Source organism: Terrapene carolina, unplaced genomic scaffold (assembly GCF_002925995.2).
Source record: "Terrapene carolina triunguis isolate 2854851 unplaced genomic scaffold, T_m_triunguis-2.0 Scaffold171, whole genome shotgun sequence".
Taxonomy (NCBI): Eukaryota; Metazoa; Chordata; order Testudines; family Emydidae; genus Terrapene; species Terrapene triunguis.
The window spans coordinates 38,711-59,402 of record NW_020664522.1 but is presented as its reverse complement, the minus strand read 5'-3'; the positions used below and the strand labels follow the sequence as shown (position 1 = coordinate 59,402).

At 47.5% G+C, this 20,692-nt stretch overlaps 1 protein-coding gene across 2 annotated transcripts in view; it reads right to left on the bottom strand.

The window, feature by feature from the left end:
• Positions 1-20,692, bottom strand: part of PNPLA2 (patatin like phospholipase domain containing 2) — a 57,579-nt gene that overhangs the window by 19,870 nt on the left and 17,017 nt on the right. For both annotated transcript variants that reach the window (XM_024216470.2, XM_024216480.2), the window contains exons 2-3: positions 3,860-4,092; positions 3,486-3,551 (exon numbers count right to left, since the gene is read on the bottom strand). In XM_024216470.2, the coding sequence (XP_024072238.1) occupies positions 3,486-3,551; positions 3,860-4,092 (299 nt within the window). The remainder of the gene's footprint in view (positions 1-3,485; positions 3,552-3,859; positions 4,093-20,692) is intronic.

The following is a 20,692-nucleotide window of genomic DNA, read 5'->3' as shown; positions in this document are numbered from 1 at the left end:
GGATTGTACCAGAGACTAGTATTGGACATTACAATTTAGAGGGGAGGTGAAGTGAAGTGTATAGGAACTGGGTAGTATCTCTTTAAAAGGTTTGGGAGCCCGTTAGCAGACCTCCCTGTTTTCTATTGCAGAGGCCACCAGAACAATAGTGCAGCAGTGTACATGTTACTCTTGGGGGAATTCTGCGCCACTGCAAATGCACAGAATTTATGTCCCCCACAGATTTCTTTGCTTCCCTGCAGCAGAATGATTTCTTTGCTTCCTGCACCCATTGCTCCTCAGCTGCAGGGGGAGGGATCACTGTACAGGGAGCTGCTCCTGCATCCACTCAACCCCTGTGCACCTAGACCCCCTCATACCCAGACCCTCCCGCTGAGCCTCACCCCCTACTGCACCCAGAGCCCCCCTTGACAAGCCCCCTGCACCTAGATCCCCACCCCTCCAGCATCTGGACACACCCCTAGATTCCCCCCCCTACTGAGCCCTAACCACCTTCACCTGGACCCCCCTGCAGAGTCCCATTACTGTTGTACCCAGAACCCCCAACATGCCCTTGTGCATCCAGATTCCCCCTCCCCTGCCACACACCTGGATCCCCCACCCAGAATGCTCTTAACCTACACCTGTACCCCCCACACTAAGCCACTCCACACTTGGATCCTGCCTTACTGAGCCTGCCTGCCCACACCTGGTGCACCTAGCATGGAGGAGCAGGGCCCCGGGGTGTTTCTGGGGCAGGCCTGGTCCTTGCGCTGTGTCGAGTCGGGGGGGGGGGGGGGGGGGGGGGGGGGGGGGAGCTGCACAGTAATCTCCCACCTCTGTGAAACCAGTAGCCTGTGTTTCCCGATGCCATGCTGGAGTTTCCACATTTGACAAATAAAAATTTACTGAATTTTGCAGCATTTTAAAATATTGGGGGCAGAATTTTTAGGCGCAGCATGCCCTCAGGAATAACATGTGTAGCAAGGCTTTGCATGTTTAAATATAGATATACACAGTCATTTGGAACCCAATTGCATCTGTGTAGTTTCCCCTAATATTCTTAATGTTATGTAGCGTGCCAAGACAACAGGAGGGGATTCTAAAAATAAAAATAAGAAAGTAGGGTTTAAACACAAAAAACCACCACACTGAAGTCAAATGTGAGGCAATGAAAATCCTTAGCCTCAGTTCAGAGGCTACTTATGCATCCCATGTCTGAGTCATGAGAGGAATGCATACTCCCTACAGATGAAAGGAAGCAAGAAGGCAACAAATAAACATTCCATTTAATCATACTGGTCTGAGCCAAGACATTGAGAAAATGGAAACCCAACTCATGTGAAGCCAACAAATTGATGTGCAAGGAGAAAATTAGGAGGGCCAAGAGAAAATGTGAAGTGCAAATAGACAGATACAAGAGACATAAATGGGTTTCCTGTGACACGATAGGTGGGACGGGGATAGGAAGTAAACAAAATAATTATGGGAGGATGCAGATGCTGTGGAGAGACTCATTGGATTTCTTAGCACCAATCTCCACCAGAGGAGGATGGGGAGATGCCTACCTACTCTTCTCAGACAGTAAAGATGCATTATCTGAAATTCTGGTGTTGAGAAGAAAAAGTTGATGATAAAGCAACAAGTCACCAGCCCCAGATGGCTTACACGCAAGAGCTCTGATGCAATTTCAGAGCACACTGATTAAGCAGCTAGCAATTAAAAGACAGGTCTGTAGTAAATATTGTACCCATCTTTTAAAATAAATAAAATAAAATGGCCAGAGTGACTGTAGGAATTCCTGAAGGCAGGCTTTGACCAGTAACAGGAAATTTTAACTGGAAGGATTTAAAAGAATGAATGATCAGAGTGTTGGAGAAACATGTTATGATAGATATCAACCCTGTTCCATAAAGGAACAGGTCACGCCTCTCCAATCCAATGGACTATTTGAGCAGGTCATCAAAATAATGGATAAAAAATAGAATTGGTTGACAATTTGGACTTTCAAAAAAGCCCTTGACAAAGTCGCTCACAAGGGGCTATTATGGCGACATAAGTAGTCATGAGATGAGAGGCAAAGTACAGCCATGGATTAGTAACTGGCTAAGAACCTGAACACAAAGAGCAAGACTCAACTCTCATGTTCAATATGGGATTCCCCGAAGGGCCTGTACTGGAATCTGTGTTTAATAGATTTGTTAATGGCCTGAAAAAGGGGAGAGAAACGATATGGGAAAATTTGCAGATGGGTAAAGTAAGACTAGAGGAAGTTGTGAGGAACTTCAGGAGGAAGAGCCAAAGCAAGCAAGGTGATGGGGCAGCCCTATGGCAGAGGAAATTCAGTGTTGACAAACGCAGGGGTAATGCACATTGGAAGGAACCATTTGAACGGCTGGTACGTATTAAATGTGTTCCAAATTAACTGTAGCCACTCAGAGAAGACGCCCGATTATCCTGGTGGGCTGCTCCATGCAAATCTCTGCCAAATGTGTAGTGGCTGTCAAAGCAACAAAGTGCATAAAGAATTCAGTAGAAGATAATGAAAATGTGAAATCCTGATACAAGTTAATGCCATACCCTCATCTGGAGTACCCTGTTCGGTTCCAGTCACCGTATCTCAGGAAGGCTATAGCAGAAAGGCATTTTTAGAAGGGTGAGAAATAGTTAAAGGCGGAGATTTCCAAGAGGACAGACTGAGTGTCTATTTTAGAAAAGAGACATGAAAGAGGTATACAAAATAAAAAAAAATAAAAATGACAGAGAGGAGGTAAAATAAGGTACTCCTAGTTTCCTTCTCTCATAATACAACAGCAAGTGGCTCCCAATGAAAGTGAAAGGCAAAATATTTCCACCTGACAGAGAAAAAATGATTTCCCAGTGCATAATTAGCCTGCAGAACTCCCTACCATAAGACATCACTGTGGTCAAGGGCTTAGTAGGATTCAAAAGGGATTAGATACTTGTATGGATAATGAAGATAACCACAGTAACAGTTGAAAGGATTAGAGCTGGTCAGCAAGTGTTCCATGGAAAGTTTCTATGATTCTTTTCAACAGAATTTTCAATAGAAAATTCTGAAAAAAAACTTAAACATGGTCCCCAGGCAAGCAAAAACTTCTTGGCTGAAATTTTCCCCTCTTGTTTTCAGTGGAAGTTTGTTTTCAAGGTAAGAAAATACTTTCTGAAAAGTTTTGTTTTGTCAAAAACCCATTGAAAAAAGGACTGATGGAACATTATCAGCCAGCTGTAGGTAGCACTAAAAACATATTTAAGAAATACAAACCTTCAGGCTTCAGGGCATAAGCCAGTCACTCATTGTGGGCAATGTATTCCATAAATTATTGATCTCAGGGTTACTTGCACCTCTCTTTTAAGTATGTTACCAGACACTGCTGGATTCAGGACTAGATGGACTATCAGCATGATCCATAATGGCGATTTCTAGATGTTTCACTGTTTTGCACACAACTCCAGACAAGGGGAATGTTATGAGGACTACTTACCACTCCCTGCAGGCTTGGCGGGATCAACCCACAGTACACAGGGATGAAGGTGCTGCAAACACAGGCCTGAAAGAGAGAGATCACAAACCCAGCATAAGAGATAGGAAATATTTTTGTAAAAAAGCCAGAACCTTAAGAGAGCAATTCCCTGGGAAGACTGGCTCAGTTCTTCTAGTGGCTCAGCCACCTGCTGGATTACCTGAAGAGAGGTGGTCTGTCGACCACCAGCAACCTGTTCAGAGTGTCTTGGCTGTGGTTATGCTCTAACGTGAAGAATTTTGGAACAAAGACCAACCCCTCAGCAATTCTCTGACAGAGGAGGGAGCCTGCAGACATCCCCATTCCACCACTCAGGTGATAATTTCCCCACTCACCTGAATCAGCTCCTCTTTGGAATTGAACTCTGACAGTATCACATTCTCTCCATCAGAGACCCGCGTCAGCGAGATGCCCAAGCGTCCTCTAGCCACTTCGTGCCCATTGTCCGGCAGGGTCTTGTCCAGGCAGCTGCGGATGATTTTCACCAAGTTGAAGGATGGGTGTAGAGGGCCCAGGAACCTCTTCCGGGCTTCTTTTGAGACCTGAATGATATTAGCGCCTGCCTCACCTACAACCAAGATAGACAGCAAAGAGTTAAAAGATGCACCATGAAACTCAAGGTGGGTAGTCTTAGAACCAGGGAAAGGAAAAACCTCACACAGTGGACAGTCACCTTGTGTGATGGGAGATCACGGAGACAGATACTGGAGCCAGATCGGTTAGTTTTATGACCATTAACAACATCTGTAATTATGCAGCTTAAGACAGAGGTAAATGAGACTCATTCTTCAGAGCATCAGGTGATCTGCCTTGAGATTAGAAATATTTCCATCCCACCCCACCTCTATATACTGCACTGCCTGGTTGCACCGGTGCATTATCCCCTTAGCACAGACTGAGTCAACCCAAGAGGCCAGTCCTTAAGACAACACACATCTATGATCAGACCCTGCTCATCCATCCCCTCCATCATCCCTACTGGCCCAACTTTACTGCCATCCCATACATTCCTGCAGGTAGAGCAGAGTGAAATTTGGCATTTCAGTCCTGTGGGAAATTGATATTTCAACACTTGTTTTCATTCCTGATTGGGACAAAAATTTGAAATCAAGGTTATTTTTAATGGAAAGAAAAATTTCTTTACAAAGTTTTATTTCGGAAGTATCAAAACATTCCGAATCAGTTTGACACAGCATCCATGTAAGAGGCAATGGTGCCTTACAGAATTTGTAATTCTGGTGTCCCTTGTCCCCTTTCTCCCTTACTGACTAGGATCCTTGGCTGCACTATATCTCCCATGATGTACCATGTGACTTGGTCAGAGGGGAAGTTGCAGTGAATCATGGGAAATAGCTTGGTTCAATTCAAACTGAAATGTTCCTATTCAGGTGAAATCAACCTGAAACATTTTCTTCACTCCCACCCCCACCCCCGACGGGTGGGAGGGGGGTTAGTTTAGTCAAAAATGGAAATTCTTATGGGAGGTTTCAATTTGAAACTTTCATTTTGCAGAACTTGCATTTTCTCTTTAAAAGAAATCCTGGGCAAAAAATTCTGGACCAGCTCTACTTGCAGGTTTCCTGCTGTGGTTTGTTAACTGGCACCTGACAAGCCAAGTCTTGGGGATAGGATCAGTGTTACACAAAGGTCACCTCAGTTAATTGCATTCCCCTCCCCCAGACTGGGGGTGAATTCCCCTTATTTTTAAAGAGCCATTGTCTCATTCATCTGGTTTCTGTTAGCCTGACATGTGGGAATAAGCTCCACAGTTTACCTAGTCCCTCAGCTTTCCAGTATGGCCCTTTACTAGCCAAAGGTAGGTCTGGCAGGTGCATCTTTATTGAAGCCAGCAGCTGGACCATCCCTGCTTATGCCCATGGATAGACCTACAAGGAAATGCCTTTTGAGGGAAAATTTCCTAGCTTGGAATGAACCGTTCTGCTACTAATAGAAACAGTGAGTGCTTTCTAACCATTATCCTCACAACTCTGTGAGCACCACCCACATCTCAGATGGGAAAACTGAGGCAGGGAGGTATAGGCCAACACTTTCCAAAAGATCTTTTAAACTGGTATACCTCAGTTATTTAGGTGCCCAACCAGAGACACTCGGGCCTCAATTTTCAGAGTGCATGTGTTCTGCACCTCTGTAGATCAAGTCCTAGGGCTTTCAGGTCAGGCACCTAAATGACTGAGGTACCTAAAATTAGCAGAAAAGTTCGGGGCCAAGTGATTGCCTAAGACATTGGGGGGGGGGGGGGGAGGGGGGGGGGGAAGAGAGAGAGTGTGAGTGCTCATGGCAAAGCTGGGATTCATACACAGTAAGCCCTTGCTCCTAGGGCTCTGCTCAGACCCCACCTCTCTAGATTTACTAGATCACCTTGCTCCCCCTTCCACAGATTGGAGATTCAGCCTCTCCAGAGGGGCAGAGGTCAGCTGGCCACCAAGACTTTGTATGTTACCATCAACCCATGTCACCAGGAAGGCGAGGAAACAGACACTCCAGCCTAGGGTCAGTACTTGAATGAGGGGTCTAGAAAGGAAAGGCTCCATATCCCAGTTTGCAGGGCACAGCTCTAGCAGAGACATTAAACCAGTGGCTAAATTAGACTGAAACAGAAGGAGGAGTGCTCCCCACAGAAGTCGTGGGGTGAGTTGGGGAGCACTGCTCAGTCAAGCCAAGGAGTGGTCTCCCTCTACTTTTAGTAGAGGAGGGGGAGTTGTGATTAAAAATCCTTCCACAGTTTCAAGCCTAGAAGGGAACATTTAGAAAAGGTTCAGCTGGGGAAGGAGCCATGGTCTAGGATTTGATTTACTGAGCGCTGTTACAGTCCGACAGTGTGACCTAGTGACAACTTTCCCTGCAGAGCGGTTCCACCCCAACTAACTTGAACTGCTCTGGAGAAGGACCCAATGGGAAGCAGGGATTAGGCAGCCTGCTTCAACTGTAGCCCAGTGACCTAGTTGGCACTGGAGAGGGACGCAGCCATCTCCCTGCAGAAGGAAGGAACAGCTGATTCTGCTGAGCGGTCTCAAGCAGCCCTGTTTGGGAGGAGCATCAAAGCTCTGCTAAAAGAGAGAGTGATGGGAACAGAGGCAAAGCGGGTATAGACACCAGCCTGAGCCAAACCAAAAACCAGGCTGCTGTTTGCATGCACAAATTGCCACCCTGACAAGCCTCTTCTAGCAGAGCTGGGGAAACAAGAGCCTTTGCCTTACATGCAGAATAAGAGGTACTCTCAGAGACAGAGGGAGAGGGGACAAAGTCAGGAATGAAGCTGTACGTGGGGGGGGCGCGAAGGACTCTCATAAAATAGAGCTTCAGCTTCATTCAGGAACTGTTTGTTCGATTTGAAGAGGAGGAAGGCAGAGACCAAGTTAAAAATCAGCTTAAATTCCAGTGCCATCCCCCTCTCCAGCTGCAGGAGGGAAAACATTTGGCGTGGAATAAAAAGGATTACAATTTGCTAATAAGAAACAAGCAATCACATCGTCAGAGCCCTGAGGTATTGTGACGTTCCCCATTGAAACCAGGAAATGAAAAGCCACTTAGCACATATACACACACCACTCTTTCATAGTTAAAAGCATTCGGAAGCCAATTCCACACCATTGAGTCAATAGGACCTTTGCCAGTGACTTCAGTGGGTGCAGGATTAGGCCCTTGAACATCATTGAATATTTATAAATAAAGAGGTTCCCATTTTTAAGTGGAATTTGGAAGCTGTTAGGCTGTAACAGAGCAGAACAGACAGTCTGAGCTCCCATCAGTGAAGCAGGTTTCAGCATTATCAACCCTTTGTTCTGCTCGGTCTGAGACCAGTATTCAGTGAGTGGCTTCACTTTTGATCTCAGTCCAGTATGAATCAGCCACACCTACCCAATCTTCTCTTATCCCCACTCCCATTCTATCCCTGCCTATCTAAAGTTGGTAGCATTAGGGGGTAGTGCTATATATCAGGGGTGCTCAACCTTTTTCCTTCTGAGCCCGCCCCCCCCCCCCCCCCCCCAAAAACTTGGTGGCCCACCCCTGCCACAAAGTGTTTTTCTGCATATCCAGTAGATTAAAAGCCAGGGCCAGCATTAGGGGGTAGCAAGCAGGGCAATTGTCCACACCCCTATGCCACAGGGGGCTCTGCAAAGCTAAGTTGGCTTCATCCCCCTGCAGCAGAGTTCAGGCTTCAGCTTTGGCCCTAGGCTGTGGGGCTCAGGCTTCGGCTTTCTTCCCTGGGCCCTGGTGACTAATGCCAGCCCTGCTTTCTGGTTTATTTTGGGGGACCCCCTGAAACCTGCTCATGGCCCCCCAGACCCCTGGTTGAGAACCACATCATACAATCCTAACCTAGAAGGTTATCGGTATTCTATTTAGGTTATTATAACATAACCATCACCATAGAATCTAAGTGCCCCCAAATACCCCTGTAAGGGACAGGTATATTAGGCCTATTTTACTGATGGGGAAAACCAGTGGTTAAGTGACATGCCCAACATCACATAAGAAATCTATGGCAGACCTGAGACTTGAACCCAAATCTCTCAAGTGCCAGTCTGGTGCCTTAACCGCAAGGCCATCCAGCCCCCATGCAAAACTGGGTCAATTCTGGGATGTGCATGTTGGGAAACTATGAATTGAGCCAAGAACACCAAGCTCCCTTGCTGTGCTTCCTGCACTCTGGATTTGAATGCCTGCGCAGGGAACGAGAGAGGCACAGTGTTAAAGACCCACATAGGGAGGATTACGCAACAAGAGATGTTTACTGACCAGAAGAGTTCTTAGAGCCAGCGCTTCAGTTTGCTGGCCACTGAAGAGAGAGAACACACGCACAGTTAGCGCAAATATTGTTGGTATTTTAGCCAGTTATTGATTAGCAAAACATCTGGGTGGGATTTTTTTTTTTTTTTTTTTTTTAAAAGCAGAGTTTGACCAGCAAATGCTAGGTTAAGCTGAGATATGTGCTCCCCAGGTCTGAGCATCCACCTATGCCCCCCCCCAGACATTTGTAAAATAGGGCCTGGTGTGACATGGAGGGAAGGAGGCAGGAGGTAAAATGAGGAAGATGGGGAATGAGGCAACACTGATGGGAAGAGGTGAGAAATCCTTTCCCTCCCCCACCAATCCCTTCCCCCCTCCCCAAACAGGGCACAGCAGAAATCTTTAAAAAGTAGAAGCCTTAAAACCTCAGGTACAAGGAGTATGGGGTGCAGAGACACAGTGGACTGGAGCCCTGCAGGACTGAGAGTGGACACAGGGCCAGCGCAACCCATTAGGCGACCTAGGCAGTCGCCTAGGGCGCTAACATTTGGGGGGCAGTGACTGCAGCAGCCGGCCCAGTCGTCAGTGGTATTTCGGGGGTGGGACCTTCCGCCACCTCTGTCGGGGGCGGCATTTCGGGAGCGGGACCTTCTGCCGTCTAGTGCGGCAAAAAAGCTGGCGGCACTCCTGAGTGGACATCATCTTTGGGGACTTCTCCTGCCTCCTTTAACGCTATTCAGTGCCTAAGTACTGAGGTGAGACTGCAGTAGGCTGTGGGCTTCTTAGGTTATTTTGAGCTATTACAGACGATGGTAGGATGGGCCATAATGAGCTCTCATTGGAGACTTCACTTTCATAGAATCACAGAACTGGAAGGGACCTCAAGAGGTCATAGTCCAGTCCCCTGCACTCATGGCAGGACTTAGTATTATCTAGACCATCCCTGACAGGTGTTTGTCCAACCTGCTCTTAAAAATCCTCAATAATGGAGATTCCACAGCCTCCCTAGGCAATTTGTTCCAGTGCTTAACCACCCTGAAAGTTAGGAAGTTTTTCCTAATGTCCACCCTAAACTGCCCTTGCTGCAATTTAAGCCCATTGCTTCTTGTCCTATCCTCAGAAAGCCACTTTAGTTCTCCCTTGTTTTGTTGTTTCCTTCAGTCATTTAGATGAAGAGCATCAGTGTATTAAAAAAAAAAAAAAAAAAAAAAAAAAGAGAAATGTACCATGATCAGGCCAGTGGGTTCATCTAGCCTGGTATCCTGTCTTTGGCAAAGGCTGGCACCTCAGCCTGCAAAGGCAGGGGTCTTAGCACGCCATGCAAGACTAATTGTGCAATGCTGTACAGAGGTCGAGGGGGAGGAGACGCTTCCAGAATGCCACAAGAAACAGCTAAAAAGCAGAAGCATGAGATTGGATTACTCTTATCGCAGCTTGCGTAGCCAGAGGCTTATTACTAGTCACATTAATTACCCCACCATTTGATAAATGGTCCCCATGCCCTCCCACAGCAGTAGGGTGACCAGACAGCAAGTGTGAAAAATCGGGACGGGGTGGGGGTAATAGGGGCCTATATAAGCCAAAGCCCCAAATATCGGGACTGTCCCTATAAAATCGGGACATCTGGTCACCCTACACAGCAGCCAGTGCCATGGGTTGACAATACACTGTAAGCAAAGAAGTTGGATAGAGGGTCTGTGGATCAAAAGTAGCAAGCCCAGCACCCCAGCTGGGCTGAGAAAGCTTGATGGAGCAGCTCTGGGAGCTGTTTGCACTGCTGCTGCCTATACTGGATTTGTTCCCTGGACAGAAACATTAGTCTCCAAGGCTGTCAATACAGCACTTTTTACCAGCACTAAGCTCACCACATTACGTTAGACGAGCCATGAAGGGCAATTGATCCTTGTGAGCTAGTTATTCTTTGAGTCCTTACATACAGCAAGTTGTAAGTATATGAAAAGTGACTATTAGGCTACTTCATTTAAAAGCAGTGGTTGCCCTGAAAGCTTGGGCATGACAGCACTGAAGGATAAAGACCCCCTTGGGGAGAGATGGGCAGAGTGAACTCCAGAGCCAGGGACTTTCTCGGAATCAGGGCCAGTGCAGAGGTCCTGCCAAAGGGGATCAGGTTCATTCATTTGGGTGGTCATTGTCACAGGACAGGTGACAGCTGTGAAGGCATCTGAACATAAATGGGTGGGTGTTATACTCCCATGACAACCAGAGACGCTGTTCCAGGAAAGCGCAAAACAAATTCTGCTTTGGGTTTTGCTAGGGACTGTCAGTGAGGATGACCAGAGAGAGCTGGTGAAGGCCAAACAGCAAGGACAGAGTGGAGGGGAGGAAGCTCACACACACACACCCCGGTACCAACTAGCCTGCAATAGATGTTTGCGCTTTAGCATTGCCTCATTATTGGGCCTGATCTAATGCCAACAGAAGTCAGTGGAAAGGCTCTATAGTGGGGTGATCACCCTGCTCCTGCCCAGAGGGGTTAAAAACAGCCCTGGAGAGGGCTGTGGCTGGGGAAAGGCTGATGGGGAAGCAGCCTCAGTTGGGGCCATGCCCCAATCAGGCTGCAGCTGACCCTATAAAAGGGCTGCTAGGCTGGAGTTAAGTCAGTCTCTCTCTAGCTGTTGAGAGGGATGGGCCTGGCTGCTGGGAGCTGAGCAGGGCTGGGGAAAGGCCAGAGGAGCTGGGGCGCTCTGGCTTGGAAAGCTCCCAGGCTGCAGACCTTGTTAAAGCCGAGAAGGTACTGGGGTTGCAGAGGCAAACCCTCCTTGCCAATGATGAGAGGCAATTATACTGCAGTCTGCCCCAGTGAGTGGGGGCTAGATGGTGACTGGCAGTAGCCAAAGACTGAGGTGAGGTGGGGATAGGGGTGGGGTGGGGGGGTCCCCAGGGAGGGGAGACCCAGCAAGACTGTGGGGTACTGCAGGGGGCAGAACCACAAGAGAAGGGGCACTGGGGTCTGGGAGGGACGCTGGGGCCAGTGGCAAGCGAGACACTGGCCTGCAGAGGGTGCTCCTGAGTGGACAGAGCTAATTCCCAGGATGACCAGCAGGAGGTGCTACAGCGGTGAGTTGCTCCATTACAGGCTCCCATGGATTTCAATGGGTCTTGGAATAGAAGAACCTGACCTGTATGCCACTTCTGTCTGCTGCTGGCTGTGCCTATGGACATATGTAGATAGTCTGTCTCATCAAAAAGCCATTTTCCACTAAAAGACAGGTCAATGAAAACAAAATGTTGACCAGCTGTAGTTATAAACAAACTCCTTCCCCCCCCGCCCAATTTGGTACTCTGTGCAAATCTGAATGCTCCTGAACAGCACCCACCTACTGGAATCCCAGGACATGGTAGCACCTGAGAAGTGCCAGACTGACAGCCCTGGAGAATGAAGTCCCAAATATCCCTGGGCCCTGGCAGAATCAGCTCTGAGGAAAGGCCATAGTTCAGTCTCCAGGCCAGCTCAGACCTTAGACTCTGTGTAGAGGCTACCAAAGGGGTGAATTAGTACTAGCTGTGGGGCTGGTCTGCTCGTTCTTAGTCTGGTTCCTCGCTACACGAAACCTGATTCCACATAAGTTACTATATAGCTAGACATGGTAAAGACCCCACCATCTGTGAAGCTGCTGCAGTCTGGTTCCCATCTCCATAAGAGGTGGAAACTGGCACCAAAATACCAGAGGTCCAAGTCCCCATTGCCCTGCACATTGTGTGGTCATTCACACATTTGCGCAAAGGGTGTGTAAAGGAACGCACAGGGCAACAGAGAACTGGGCCTCAAGCTGCCAAGAGAAGTGGGGAAGAGGAAATGGAAGAGTAGGAGATAGAGATATTCTACAGAGATCTAAAGGAGCCTATGCTCTCCAGTGAGACCAAGCACACTATGAGGGCTTAATGACAATCTAACCACACTTCTGCAATAAGGTTGGGGTGGGGAAAGGGGATGAGAGGCCATTTTCAGCATTGGAACTGGATCTGAAAGCAGCACCTTGAATCAAGGGCATATGGTACAGTACTAAAGAAAGCAAAGCGTCACCAGACCTAATTAACATCTGCCCTCTTATCAGCAAAGTAGATTTGACCTGTAAAATATTTAAGTGAATAAAAAACAAAATGGAAGAATGACTGCAAATAAAGAAGAACAGTGTGTCCAGGAGAATGAAAGAGGAGATTTAACATTAGCCTAAAGCCATTCCTGCTGTCACACCCCCAGGGAGTTGTGGCTCCCTTTGGAAAGGCTCCATCTTGGTATAAAGAGCACCAGTCTATGCCAGGGACATTCCTGTTCCATTAGCTATAGCAGCTGGCACACGCAGAGCATGAACTTAGGACTTGGGTGGGGAAGCAATTTGATGCTGGGTGGAACCACAAGTAAAGGAAAAGTTTATGGCATCACTGTGCTTGGTTTCCAATGTAGCCAGAAAGGATGAGGCTAAAGAGGGAGGAATGGATGGCTCTGTAACACCCTCTCTGCTTGTCACCCATCCCTGAGGGGTAAGAAATGGATAGTAGCCCCTCAAGAGATTTTTTTAAGGGCTTCAGATAGAATTCAGGCATTTCATGAAGTCAGGGGCAGTGCTGGACATGCCAGAGACTGGCCTATGCTAGTCCCTCCACCTCTGCCAACACCAGTGCTAGCACCAGCATGGCTAGTTTGGGTGCAGCTTTCCCATTTCTAATGCACTCAGACCCATTTTGCTGCCCTTGGCTTTACCCCTGCAGAAGAACTGCTATCATTCAATCACTCCGCTGTCACCAAGAGGATTCAAGTGAGTTCCCCTCTGCATAGGGAATGGCATGAGCAGTGGGATGTTAGTCAAGCACTATGATCTGCCTTGGCTATTTAGAGTGTAAACTCTTCAGGGCAGGCGCTGTCTTCCAACGTGTGTACACAGCACTCAAAGTCCCAACCAAGATCAGGGCCCCATTTACATGCTGCTGTAGTACAGACACCGTAACAGAGGGTCTGATCAGATGTCCACATTCCCAACTTCCCTGATAGCCTCTCATAATAAAGTAGCAGAATGTATCTTCTTCTCCTGCCCACCCCCAAAACAGACTCGTCCTCCAGAATTACAGGAGTTGCCTTATTGCCTTCCCCGGCTCTGGTGAAGCATTATAGGTCCTCTCTGCTACTTTCCCCTTCTCTCTCTCCTGCTCAGAACAACTTTTCGGAGCATTTGTCTGCTTTTCCCCTGGAAGCAAACTATGTAGAACTGAATTGTGCTCTGCTCACTCCACATGAGAGTCCATGTTTTTACACTCACCTGCTTTCTGAATACTGATGGTAAGCGTTACATGCTATTTCCCCAGTTGTTACCAGGACGATTGTTTCCATTTTAAATGTTTTAAACAGAACTGATCTGGAATTTTCCAACTGAGGGGTTTTTGAGTGGCGGGTAGAAATCAGAATACTAATCTGTCAAACCAAAACTGTTGGTGGGAAAGGATCAATTGCAACAAGTCTCCCGAGTCAAAGTTTCCAAACATCCTATCTTGACATGGGATAAAACATTTCAGTTCCAAGTGACTTTAGTATTAAAAAAACTAAAATTTCAAAACAAAGTGAAAAATAAAAAAAGGTCAAAATTAAACAAAACATTTTGATTGACCCGACTAGAAATTCTTTGGATTGGTTCATGAGAATTTTTCAGATTGACTTTTCATCCTGATTCAGGATGGGGAAAGATTTTGAAATCTCAATCTCTCCAGGGACTGGAAAACCATTTCCTGGCCAGCTTGAGATGTAAACAAGATTCACAGCAACAGGATTTGCAAAACATGGGAATTTCACAGGGAGAGAAGATTGGCTTACGGAACTTTTCCTTGGGCAGCTTGACTGCCAGAATGGTCTCTGTTCATCACTTACAAGGAACCTCGCATGGCTATAAGCGAAGGACAGTTCCATTTGCTTTGGGTGGGTCAGTTAGTAAATTCAGCTTATGGAAGATCATCATAGTTTGCTTTGCTTTCTGTCACTGTTAACATCCACTGATGGAGCAGTTTGGTTCCTGTCACCTGCCCCAAGATAGGATAGGAGCCAAGGGCTGATGCAAGTGGAGCTAAGCCAGTTTACACCAGCTGAGGAGATGGCCCAAGAGATGTGCTCAGTACATCCCTATGGGACAGGATGTATGCTAAGGGGCCCTCCAAGGATACATCCATGCTAGCAGGAAACAGAGCTGAGAACCAAACTCACTTTCACATAGAATCATAGAAATTTAGGGCCAGAAAGGTCTTCAAGTGGTCATCTAGCCCAGCTCCCTATGCTGAGGCAGGATTAATTATATCATCATTGCCTGGGATTTGGGGGAAGGGCAGGGGGGGGAAGAGAAGAGAAGTCACAGCTGGTGATGTTTTTAAACTTGTTTTGAAAGCCACTTCCCCTTTCCTGTACTCAACAGGAAAACAATGTTCACACTATGTACCACCAACAGCTCACATGGCCCAACCAGTATGCCCCCAGCAGATAGCTCAAGGGGGCGGGGGAGGGGGAACAAAACAAAAACAAAAAACACTGTGCCTACATAAAATACAGCCAAGTCTGCAACTGACAAGGGATCAAGGGACAGTATCAGAACCATTCCCTGAATTTGAAGGTCAAGCCATTTCTGCCTCGCATCGGGTAACCCAGGGAATCACACTGCAGTGTAACTGGGAGGGTGCAGTCCCCTTCATTAGCTGTTTCTTGCAGGCTCTCTCTGCTGCTTTTATTCCTGCTGTCACTTTCTCCTGGGTGCCTTAGGGTGAGAAGCAGTGGGTTTGCTTGGACTTTTTACAATGTTTATTGGCTGTTAAAGCTAGGGAATCCAGAAGGGGAAGGGAGCATATCAAAACTTTTGAGCAAACTGGAAAAAGTGGCACCATGCTAAGAAGGGAAGAGGTAAGCGATTCCTTCACATACCACCAATATGAACAGAAAATTAACTCCATGAAAAGCCAACAAGTGATCACTGTAAGTCACGGGTTCTTAGAATCTGGAGCAGAAACAGTGCAGACAAGACTTGGACATTTCATTTTTTTCTTGCCATGCTTCACATATGACATCCATGCTGAAGGAACATCACAGAACCTACATCAGGCTAGTCACTGGGGAAAGAACAGTGGGTATCATGGCAGGCAGGCAAACTAACTGGGTTCCAATCCTGGTTCTGCCACAGATACTTGCATGACCTTGGACATGTCACTTAGGGCCAGATTGTCAGGCCTTAACCTCCCCGAGGCATGTGCACATACTTACACCTGCATTTCACAAGCACAGTCACCTGTGTCTATACTAACAACTGCATACACAGAGCAGTGGAATTATCAGGGGTTTGCACCTGCAGTGTATTGTACATATGGGGGTGGGGTGTTGCTCACAGCACCCATGTGTGTATTTTTGGCCCACCTGCAGGTGAAGACCAGGCAGCAGATCACCTGAAAACAATGTATCCCTTACTGTGTCTGCCTCAGTTTCCCCATCTCTAGAGCAGGGATTGTATGATACCAAGTAATATACATGGCTTTTCTGCAGCGACTACTTCCTGCATCCCAGAACCATGTACTGTATCTTGTTTGGGCGGAGGGGTGGGTGTCAGATTTCTCACGGGCATTAGTGTTCTACATCTTTTCAATTTTGTTTGCTGTCTGGAAATTGTATAAATCCAGAGAGCATAAACTATTTAAAATAATATTTCCAGAGTCCTGTAAGAGGAGTTAGAAATAGCATGAAGGCAAGCATTCGGTATTATCACTTATATGAAACCCAAGCATGTTAAGGAGTGTCATACTAGTACAAAGTGTTCCTTTGGGACTTTTTTAAATAGATTCAGTCCCTCCCCCCACCCCATTGCTTTGGCACCTGTTAATGAGACGGTGATTGACTGACTGTTCCCGATGAGCATGTGGGAAAGGAAGCTTTTCTAAACTGTAGACATAGGAAATACACACACACACCACCGCCCCAAGGTCAACCTATAGGTCAGCCTTGTTGCACAGGCAGCTACTCCTATGGTAAATGATGTATTCGTCAGAGGGCCTGTGCAGAACTCAGATACAGCACTGTACAAACAGTTCTGCGAAGGAGGGTTCCTAGAAAGCCTGGCCATAGGCCATAAATAATAGCCTGCTTTTTTCCTTGAATTTGTAGGCTCATTTCCCTCTAGTTTCCAATGGGAGCAGAACAAGGGATCTGTTACAGTTCCCCTCTATGGCAGACTTGTCCCCACCAGGGTGCCCTCCTGTGGGGAGTGTGACAAAGTTCCTCCTCTATCTTGGTGGGTCCTGCGCTTATTGGCGGATTTTCTTGCCTCAGAGATTCACTATGTGGGCTGGGGAACAGCCCAGAGACCTTTCCCTCTGGGAGAACCCACAGTCCTGGTCAATTGGGAGATTTGGGGGGGAACCTGGGCCTGCCCTCTACTCCGGGTTCCAGCCCAGGGCCCTGTGGACTGCAGCTGTCTATAGTGCCTCCTGTAACAGCTGCATGACAGCTACAACTCCCTGGGCTACTTCCCCATAGCCTCCTCCAAACACCTTCCTCCTGGTGTCTGATAACGCTTGTGCTCCTCAGTCCTCCAGCAGCACACCCTCTCACTCTCAGCTCCTTGCACCTCTTGCTCCCAGCTCCTCACACTTGCACCACAAACTGAAGTGAGCTCCTTTTTAAAGCCCAGGTGTCCTAATTAGCCTGCCTGCCTTAACTGGTTCTAGCAGGTTCCTGATTACTCTAGTGCAGCCCCTGCTCTGGTCACTCAGGGAACAGAAAACTACTCATCCAGTGACCAGTATATTTGCCCTCTACCAGACTCCTGTACCCCACTGGTCTGGGTCTGTCACAGGAGACAGACAAATCCTGCCTCAATTTCTCCTACAGTCCCTGGGGCTGACTGAGTTTCCTTATCTTCTCTACCACCAATCAAACTGACTGTCACCTCCTTGGCCGAGGACAGGAACATTACCAACCCAATTCTAGCCCTGCTTCTGGGCATAATTTTTTTAGTATAAATGCAACTATCAGCAGATCCTTCAGATTATGATGATTCTCAAAACCACAATGTAAAACAGATTAAAATGTAGCAGTTATCCAGCTGCACTCCAGGTACTGTCTTCAGGCCACCCACCAGAGAGTCAAACAGTCCCACTTCAATTCCTCTGCCCCTCTTCCAGGGCCTCTACACCCCTGAAAGTTCTCCAGGCTGCTCCAACTCCTCTCCCACAGCCCGAACCTTAGAGCTTCTGCAAGAGGGCTCTCTGCAGTGTTCTGCTCCTGAGGCCCCATCGCTGACAAGTCCTACCCCTACTCATGGGAACCCCCTTCCTGAATCAACCCTCTTGTTCCTGGGCTCAGCCTGCACGGTCTGAGCTGGTTCTTCCCCCTTACTGAGGGGCACAAGCCTTCTCCTCACCAGGGATTCCCTGCTCTGGCCAGCTCTCTCCAATGACTCCTATCCATAGCACTCTCTCCCAATAGTGCACCAGTTCTCTCTTTACACTAGTTTCTCCTCCCCACAGCAGCTCCTGACTATGGCTCTCACGCAACTCTCACCAGCTCTCTGCTGCTCTTTCCTGTTGCCTGGATCATTACAGAGGCCAGGTGCCCTGTATCAGACCCCATCAATCTAGTCACAGGTGACTTGAACCTATTCTCTCAAAGGGGCCCGTTACCCTTCGACACCCCCATTTTGCAGGTGAGTGGCTAAAGCCATGAAATGAAGGAACACATTTTCATGGAGCTCAGCCCCTGCAATCAAGGCCAGATATTCAAAAGGGCTCAGCACGTTGGAGGCCGAGCCCTTTTGGAACGTCTGGCCCAGACTATAGGGGCCAAGTACTAGGAGGTCTGGCTTCATGTGACCTGCCTAAAGACACAGGGTATGGCAGAGCTGACAACTGGACTTCCATCTCCTGGGTCCCAGGGCAGTGCTTCAGCCACAAGGCCAGCCTTCTTCCCTAATAAATAGGTATTATGTACAGGTTATTTTAATTGTTTCAGTCTGAGTAAAGAGCCACTGGCCACAATTTATTCATAAAAAAAGGACTAAACCCAGAAGGAGCCTTTAGGAGACCAGGAGGAATGGCCATCAGCTGTAGTCCAGTTTCCTATTAGGAGATAAACCTCAACTAGAAATAGGTCTGTCCCCTCTCCCTGCCCCACCAAAGAGCGAGGATAAAAATAGATTTAAGCCACCTTGGGTTTTGCCTCAGCTCTCACAAGTCAATCATCCCACATGTTGCCACCTCCCACCCTGCATACACACAGTAGTCCATATGTAAGCATAGCTGTTTGCCTTGCATAGACAGAACTCAGCAGGCAACTCTGCCACAGTGCAAGGCGGTAGAGATCGGCCATTAAGGGCCAACAGGAATTCAGTTGTGTTTTTTCAGCTAAACAGACTTGGGAGAGCTAGTGGGAGCAGGTGGGTGAACTGTACAAACTGCTATTCTTTGTTACGTTTAAACCTTTACATCTAAACCTTTACGTTAGAGTCCAAGGCATTGCACAGCAATAGTAAGCCATGTGGACAGCAGTCTGACTCACGACTGCCTTTGTATCAGGCATTGAAATACTTGCCCTATGCCAAGCCATGTATAAAAGGGAGCTGCTACGGAGCAGGGGGGCAGAGAAGAGCTTAGCTCAGACTGGTAGCCAGGATCATTCTACTTTGTTGCTATTGGGATTAAAGCAGTTACACCAGCCTGGATCATCTTTTCTTTCATCATAAGATAATTCCCTTATGTAAGTTAATACGGTGATCAGCAATGCAGCATTAGAGAGATGCTGGCATGGTAAAACAAAGCATAAAAAAGGGGAGGTTTTAAATAAGACTGACCCTCTCTACCCAGACATACTGAAGAGCCAACTTCAGCCCTCTCTCTCCAGGCAACCCTTCAGAATTCAGTGGAACCGCTCTGATGCGGGAACAGAATGAAACCCACTAAGCACAAGGGAAGATTCTGTTCTGACCCCTGCTCCTGGGTTAAGGAGAGATCAGAACTTTCTGCCATGTGGCATCTATAGGATATGTGATCGATCAGGAGCTGCATGCTGAGTGCACTGCAATGCTCATTTTTTTGCTGTCCCTCATACAGCATACATGCTGTCACACTGGTGCACCTCCACTACAGGAGAGATCTGCTACATCAGGGTAGGCAACCTATAGCACATGTGCCAAAGGTGGCACGCAAGCTGATTTTCAGTGGCACTCATTGCCTGGGTCCTGGCCACCGGTCCGGGGGGCTCTGCATTTTAATTTAATTTTAAATGAAGCTTCTTAAACATTTTAAAAACCTTATTTACTTTACATACAACAATAGTTTAGTTATATATTATAGACTTCTAGAAAGAGACCTAAAAATGTATTACTGGCACGCAAAACCTTAAATCAGAGTGAATAAATGAAGACTCGGCACACCACTTCTGAAAGGTTGCCGACCCCTGGGCTACATGCTCTCGCCCCAAGGTATAGCTGCAATAGGGTTATGACACAGAGGAGCCTTACTTTGGGAGAAAGAGCCTAACACACACAAAAAAGCTGAGCCCAGCTCCTCAACTGGTGTAAGTCAGCCGAGCTGCATGGATTTACATAGCTGGGTGTCTGCCCTGTAGCATTGGTGCGGCTGTTCGAGAAGCTGCAGTGAAAGCAGACAGCCTTTCTGCAAGAACTCTGTACTTCCATTTCAAGGCAGGAGAGATGCAAAGCAGCAGCAGTCAGTCTGTGCCCATTTTCAGGGGTAGAAGGTAGCACAGAAAAATTCACTGAGTACTGGACAGATTTGATGCAGCCTTAAAACCCCAGGGGAAGCAGAACTACCATACACAGCACATCCCCACCTCCACCCCTGCAGAGCTCTGCAGGCAATCTGCCTTGGAAAGCAGCAAGGACAAAGGTCATTTCTGCACTAGTCAGCTGATGAGAATCAGCCCTTATCACCTCGGTTTTTCCTGTCACTCACTCAGACTGGAGAAAGCCAGACTGCTTCTGTTGAGATCTGGGCCTGTACTGACTAGGTCTGGGGAGTTAACAACAACTAGCCCATGGGGGATGAGCATGAACACAGGAGTCATGCTGGCTGTGTCCGATTACCAAGCAAGTTACTTTCCTTGCCATTCTTCCTCCTACCCCACCCAGGCCCACATGGTCATGGTTTAAAATATATCTACCCCAGGGACTAGCGGCCTAACCCAAATCCCATTGAATGTAGAGAAAAGATTCCCATTCCCCAGATAGGAAGGATGGACTTGTGCCTAAAGCACTGAACTAGGCCTGAGAAGACTTGTGTTCAATTCCTAGTTCTGCTACAGACTCCTCTTGTGAGCTCAGGAGAGTCATTAATCTCGCTGTGCCTCAATAAAAAGGGGCTAGTAATACTTCTTGTGTCTGAATTGTCTCGTTAGGCTGTAATTTCTTTAGCACAGGGACTCA